The following is a 7,500-nucleotide window of genomic DNA, read 5'->3' as shown; positions in this document are numbered from 1 at the left end:
CCAACCCTGAGCAATCAATCTGTGTAAAAAAACAAAAAAAAAATCATTTACACAGTTTCACGGAAAACACAGAAGCTTGCAGAGTCAATATCATTTTCAGCCAAGTCGATGAAATTACTGTTTAATTTCCCCTCGGTTCTTGCAGAAAAATAAGGAGCAAATGAGTTTCCTGATTGTTTGTTTCATCCTCGCAGCATAATGGAAGCACAGTGAGTGTAATGAGGCAGAAATGGCTGTAGGTTTGCCTTCGTTTTCAGAAGAGAAATGGCGTTGCATCGTTATTAACTCAGGGGAATAGCATGGAAGGGGAATACAATACATTACATTACATTACATTACAAGCCATTTAATAGACGCTCTCATCCAGAGCCACGTACAACGAAGTGCAGATCGAACGTGGGGACAAGTGTGAAGAGGACCCGAGAGGACAGTACGGTTCCGAGTCCTAGTGTAACCATACAGATACAATCGGAACCCTTCAAGAATACATCAACTTACAAACTGGCATACCACGGTTGGCAGCTAGAATACCCAGAGTACAACAATACAATAGCTAATACAAAACAACACAACAATATATATATATAACTATATAAATGCCATTATAGTCTATGGCATATACAAGGCTAATCATCTGACATCTACAGGGAGGCCATTCTAGCACCGTGGGGCCAGAACAGACAGCAGTCATGACTGAGAAGTGCCGGTGTGGCGTGGAAGAAACTGGTCTTTTAAGGAGAAGAGAGGGGGAGAGAGGGAGGGATAGATAGATAGATATTGGTACTGGTACTGGTACTGGTATCAGTATTGATGATATCTCCACAATAGTCAGCGCTAATAAACACTACACGTGCGAAAGACTTCAGAGATCGATACACACTGGTCAATGTACAGAGAGAGAATTATTCACTTTCACATACCTACAACCCACACACATACACACACACACACACACAAAGAGCACTAATTCTCACAGAGATGAATGGAAACACAAATAGACACACAGAACACAGAAAAAGCCCATACATCAGTTACATGCTTCACGCAACGAGGGCTCTACATCAAGTCGATTAACTAACACGCCACACGCAACACGGGTCGGGGTTAGCCATAAGCACTACACAACAAGGACAGGAAGTAGAACAGAGATTAATGTGTACACTACGGGCAACACTTTAATTTAACCCCTCGACAAAAGGCCGACATAACACTCGACGTAACAGCGGTTCATGTCAAACAACATAACGCTGTCGTCACCTTTTTCGGTAAATGTTAGACGTCACGTCGCATGTTGACCTGACCACTTATGTCCCCTTTAAGTACTTGTGCTAGCTGAAGCCAAAGTGGTATGCCAGTTGTCATGACAGGTACCTCATAAGACTGTCATAAGGATAATGAAATGCCATACCCATACATACACAGTCCTGACAGTTATGTATTTATGTTTATGTATGCATTTGACCCATGTCTGGGGTATACACACTAAGCACACAGACTAGCTCACACACCAGCGCAGTGACTGGTGCTTGAGAGACACCTGCCATCGAGTGACACCTGCGTTCAGGTGGTCATGTGACAGGAAGTAGCCTTTAGGAGCGAGCGGCGCACTCACCCTGGTGGGCTTTGATCTGGGGCAGGATGTTCTGCAGGATCTCTAAGGACTTCCTGTGGTACTCAGCCTGGACCTCGATGAGCTGCGGAGGAGAAGGGAGGGAGGAACAGAGCCCCGCTGTAAAATCCAGCTGTGTCCGCTGAAAATTGAGCTGGTCAAACTGGTCATGAGCTGGTCAAAAAGCATGGCCAAGCTGGTCATAAGTTGGTTTCGCTGGGTATGAACTGGTCTTGAAAGCTAGTCTAGCTGGCTATGAGCTGGTCAACCAGCTAGTGCTGGTAGCTTGTCTGAGCTGGTAGCTGGACAACCGGCTGCCAGCTGTTTCAAAACATAGCTTGAGCTGGTCAAACCGTGTCAAGCTGCCAGCTGGTCTGAACTGGTTAACCAGCTAAATTATGTTTCAAAACCTAGCTTGAGCTGTTTTTGTTCACCAGGGCGTTTCTCTCCGCTAATGCTAATGGTAAACTGCTCAGTCGCTGCCCATTTTCCACTGCAGACTGAAGACTCATCTCTTCATACTGTACCTTCACTCCTCTGTAGGAGTGCCCTATTCTATTGTCACTTGTGTTTCACCTGTCTCTATCGTTTAGCCAACTTGTTACAAACAAGGACTTGAATTTTGTATTCATCTTGGTACTCTAGCTGCTTATGTCATTGACCTGGCCAATTTACCATGTGTACTAGACCTAATGCTCACGGCTGTACAACTGGTTCTTTGCTCCTTACCAAACCTGCTCTGAAGTTCTAACGACCTTCGTTATGCACTTATCATACGTCGCTTCGGATGAACGCGCCAGCTAAATAAAATGCGATGTAACGTGACGCTAACGAGGCGCTAACAGGCTCCACAGCAGCGAGAGTCAGGGTTCAGGAGTGCTCACCATCTGAAAGTAGTTTGCATAGTCTATCTCTTTGGCCACAAAGTTGTACATATCCGCTGATAACTGATCCTAGAGAGGGGAGAGAAAAGAGACTATTACTTTTAATGCAATAAAACTCCGTTTTTAACCAAAGGGAACTAGCGAATACAAGGACATTCAGAAGAGGATTTCAACTTCAAGTGAAATTGCAGAGGCTTAGAAAAGGAGAGGACAGAGTGAATAGGGGGGGGGGGCAGAGAGAAATAAATAGCATGAGAGAGGGAAAAAGAGGGAAAGAGAGAGGGTGATAGAGTGATAGAGGGAGTGAGAGAGAGATAGACATAGAGAGAGTGATAGAGAGGGAGGGTGAGAGTTAGAGATAGAGTGATGGAGAAAGAGAGGGAGAGAATGATAGATAGAGAGTGATAGAGAGGGCGGGTGATAGAGAGTGAGAGAGATAGAGAGAGTGATAGAGAGGGTGGGTGAGAGAGAGAGAGTGATAGATATAGAGATAGAGAGTGATAGAGAGAGAGTGAAAGAGTTAGTGAGAGTGATAGAGAGGGTGAAAGAGAGAGTGATAGATATAGAGATAGAGTGATAGAGCAGCACCTCTCCCCATCCCTCCCTACCTCCCTGTGAACCTTAATTGTTGTCTCTGTGACTTGCTTTGTGTATCGGTATTTTTAGTTGGCTAGGTAAGCAGTGTTTGGATAGTTAACTTTGGTGACTTTTGCTCTGTTTGTTTGTTTGTTTGTTCAAAAAAAAAAAAAAAAAAAAAAAAAAAAAAATGGCCCTTGTCCTTATCTTTGTTGTACAGGTAGCAGTTGAAATTGTACTTACCTCTAGGGTCTTTCAGCGAACTTATCCCTGGTTATGGGTATGCACTTTGTTGTACGTCGCTCTGGATAAGAGCGTCTGCCAAATGCCAATAATGTAATGTAATGTAATGTAATGAGAGAGATAGAGAGAGTGATAGAGAGGGTGGGTGAGAGTGATAGATATAGAGATAGAGAGTGATAGAGAGAGAGGGTGAAAGAGTGAGTGATAGATATAGAGAGTGATAGAGGGATAGAGAGAGAGAGGGTGAAAGAGTGAGTGATAGAGAGAGAGGGTGAAAGAGAGAGAGTGATAGAGAGAGACACTTGCCCGGCAGATCTCCATGCGATTGGCTGCTTCCTCCATCTCCTCCCTCAGGGCGTCGGCCTTGGCCCCCGAGGGCTGCAGGTTACTGGACAAACCAGAGGACTTAGAGGACTGATGCCACCTGAGGGGAGGGGAGAGGGAGAGATTAAATCAAGGTACGCGCCACACTGTAGGAACCACATTTCCCACAATCCCACGGGACAATTCCGCGAAGTCCACCCCGAATGACGTCTAACTCGGTTCAGCCAATCCCGTAATGGCGGGAGCAATAAACTTTAAGAGCAAGGCATGCTCTCGGGATTGCCCCCCTTCTCCCCCTTATTCCCATTTCTTTCCGACGCACACTTTTTGGCCATTCTCGTCACCTCATCTGCTCCGAGACTCGGACAGAGGCTGAATTTTACACCGCGCACTACCAGGACTACGGACACACCTAGTCTACCTCGCGTTAACTTAGTGGCCTATAGCGAGTGGAAGCTGGTGTACGCGGAACGCTACATCACTTTACCACAGCAACGAACTTTTCCACCCGGAAAAAGGACCAGCGAACATCTTGTCAGCAACCGAGCGGACCAGACAACAACGCGCGGCTGAGACGGGAACACCCCAGCTTTGCCCACCTCTCCGGGACATCATTCACAACACCATCGCGGCTTCTACAAGGACAGCACGTCTATTGGATCCAGCAATGCGTATGGACTCCATAAGACAACAAACATTCAGGCATAGCCAGTGTTTGGTTTAGTCTTAACTAATATTGTGAATCTCTATTTTTCCATTTGTCATTGTGTTACCGTTGAACGCATTCTGTTAGCCGTATATGTACATGAATTGATTCGCCGTCTTTCGCGCATATATAGAGTAAACAACGCAAGTAGTCGCTCTTATCACAGCTAACACTAATTCTCTTTAACACACCAGAACTCTAGCTTACCCAAGTTAGCTACTAACACACTCACTATCCACATTATTTTACACTAGGAACCGAATGCAACCAAAATAACTAATAAAAATGGAAAGACCCCCCCCTGCCCCGCCAAGTTTATCTTCAGTGTGGGAATGTGAGACAGGTCCACCTCTATCTCTATCAGATAAAAATGTGTCAATCAGGGCCGACAGTTCTGGTGGAGTGGGAGAGACAGACACCTCCCGGGCACACAGAAAATCAAAGAGAGGAGGGGGGGTCCAGCATTTCCTGTCAGCACAGGGGGGCAGGTCTTTCTGCCCCCCTCCCCTCGTCCGGCACTGCCGTCCAGAACCAGGCCCGGGAAACAACGGAAAGGTTGTGAGTGACGCACGGTGCGGTCGGATCCGAGAGGATCTGGGGCGCGCGCAGTGAAGTCCAGACGACCGTGAAGAATGAGGGAGGGAGGGGGGGGGGGGGGTCGATGGGGGAGTTCATGTCTGGGCTCTTTCCACTCTCCGTTCTGTATCCTGGTTTGGCTGTTATTGCCTGACTAATGACTGTATGTCCTCTTCTTTGTTAAATGTATAATGTCATGTACATTTAACTGATATATATATATATTTATATAATTGACCCCTGTGTAATACTGAATTCATGATGGATGTACAGTATGTCTGTGCCCCCCCCCGGTTTGTTGTCTTGTTTTGTGTCTACTAAATTTTGGTCACAAAAAAACTCTTGCCAGGCCGTTATTATGTAAATAAGATTCCGATCTTAATTGACCTGTCTGGTAAAATAAACGCCTCTGTTAGTCAGTACCACCGCACTGCTGAGCCATGGGTAATTAGGGAGAGTCCAGTTGCCGTATTTTAGAGGTGTTACCAGGACGCAGGGCCATTTTGTGCCTCAGACGGTCCAGCTGCCGTATTTTAGAGGTGTTACCGGGACGCAGGGCCATTTTGTGCCTGATACGGTCTGCTCTTCACATTAATCTCAGGTGTGACTCAGCATGTTTAAATAAGGCCAATTACAGCCCAGGCCCTGTGCCGCAGTTCTCACCCACACACTCCTCCTCCTGCACTCCCTCGCTTTCCTCTTCACACCCCTGCTTCTCTCTCTCTCTCCCTCTCTCTCTCCTCCCTCATTCTGAGCTCAGTCATTAGGCGTACAGCTTGGAGATGTTCCTCTCCCTCTCTCCCTCTTTCTCTCCCTCCCCCCTCTCTCTCCCTCTTTTTCTCCCTCTTTCTCTCCCTCTCTCTCTCTCTCCCTCCCTGATTCTGAGCTCAGTCATTAGGTGTACAGCATGGAGATGTTCCTCTCCCTCTCACTCTGTCTCTCTCCCTCTCTCTCTCTACCTCTCTCCCTCTCTTTCCCCCTCTCTCCCTCTCTCTCCCTCCCTCATTCTGAGCTCAGTCATTAGGTGTACAGCGTGGAGATGTTCCTCTCCCTCTCTCTCTACCTCTCTCCCTCTCTCTCTACCTCTCTCCCTCTCTCTCCCTCCCTCATTCTGAGCTCAGTCATTAGGTGTACAGCGTGGAGATGTTGGGGGAATGCGCAGTATTCAGGCTGACATTTGGAGAGATAATGTGAACATGGAGAATTGAGTCACGAGTATTCATTCCCACACTCTCAGAAATAAAGTGACAGTGGAGGAACATTTTTTTGCTCAAATCTCCCAAATGTAATCTCAATGTACAGTAATGCTCTCTCTGGGTACAAATGAGTGCATCTTCCAAGCAAGATGGTACAAATTCATTATATATTGCTGGCTAGGGTAGAATGCACATATAGGGGCAGTGGGGTGAAGGACAGACAGATTCACTGACAGACTGGAGGTTGTTCATTAGATGAGGGGGGGTCGGCAGGGGGAGAAAAAAACACGCCCAAAAAGCTGACCCCCCCCCTCCCTGTTTGAGCTCCACACAAGCCAGCTCACAGTGATGGACAGAGAGTCCCCCCCCCCCCCCCCACCATGAACGCCTCTGACTGTTTCTAATGAGAACACTCTACCACCACTACTCCCATGGAAACCCATGACTGCGCTCCTGTCCAATCAAACGCTGATCTGAGCATTGAGTGTGAGAACCAGCGGGCGGTGTTCGGCAGGTGTGTGATGTGATCCCTCAGCTGCAGCGGAGCGGGGTGGGGCGGGGCAGGGTGGGGTGGGGCGGGGCGGGGCAGGGCGGGGTGGGGTGGGGCGGGGCGGGGCAGGGCAGGGGGCGGGGTGGGGGTGAGGGTACCTGCACCAGGGTGGGGTGGGGTGGGGTGGGGGTGAGGGTACCTGCACCAGGGTGGGGTGGGGTGGGGTGGGTGGTGAGGGTACCTGCACCAGGGTGGGGTGGGGTGGGGTGGGGTGGGTTGGGGGAGAGAAGGGTGGCGTCCCGGCCCAATCAGCGAAAAACCAGAGAGCCTCAGTGTAACACAAACCCCCTGACATTTCCCACAGTGACTCAGCTCTGCCCGGCAACTGAGTAACGGGATGAGGTTTCCCCCCCCCTCACAGAAAGCACAGTGCCCCCCCCCCCCCCCCACAGAAAGCACAGTGCCCCCCCCCCCCCACAGAAAGCACAGTGCCCCCCTCTCACCGTGTGCGGGCAGAGTCCATGTCCAGCACCAGCTTGGCTAAGTGTTTCCTCTGCTTCTGAATGTTGGGGATTTCCACCTGAGCGGGAACGTGAAACAAACAAAACAAGGAGAGAAGGGGGGGTAAAAAAAAAGGGAAAAAAAGAAGCTGTTTAAAAGGCCCATTCAGGAGGTAAACATGAGAAAAACAACGACACCATTGTCTCTCCTCCGTGTGGGAATAGCTAAGGTCCTCACACCTGGTTCTGTAGCCTGACGGGCAGGAGTCTGTGAGCCCGACAGTCCTACGGTTTCCCATAGCAAGGCTGTTCTGTTAGTTCTTTATTGGCAGGGAGGAGAAAACCTTCACTTCTTTTGAGCTTGAGTTTTTCACACAGAGAACAGTGGTAACAGGC

At 48.6% G+C, this 7,500-nt stretch overlaps 1 protein-coding gene across 1 annotated transcript in view; it reads right to left on the bottom strand.

The window, feature by feature from the left end:
* Positions 1 to 7,500, bottom strand: part of LOC133121363 (rho GTPase-activating protein 44-like) — an 85,260-nt gene that overhangs the window by 18,188 nt on the left and 59,572 nt on the right. The window contains exons 6-9 of the mRNA XM_061230563.1: positions 7,108 to 7,184; positions 3,619 to 3,736; positions 2,494 to 2,562; positions 1,613 to 1,694 (exon numbers count right to left, since the gene is read on the bottom strand). Of these exons, the coding sequence (XP_061086547.1) occupies positions 1,613 to 1,694; positions 2,494 to 2,562; positions 3,619 to 3,736; positions 7,108 to 7,184 (346 nt within the window). The remainder of the gene's footprint in view (positions 1 to 1,612; positions 1,695 to 2,493; positions 2,563 to 3,618; positions 3,737 to 7,107; positions 7,185 to 7,500) is intronic.

The sequence above is a fragment of the Conger conger genome, chromosome 2 (assembly GCF_963514075.1).
Source record: "Conger conger chromosome 2, fConCon1.1, whole genome shotgun sequence".
Classification (NCBI taxonomy): Eukaryota; Metazoa; Chordata; class Actinopteri; order Anguilliformes; family Congridae; genus Conger; species Conger conger.
The sequence above is the reverse complement of the archived record's forward strand: the minus strand, read 5'-3'. Positions and strand labels throughout refer to the sequence as shown.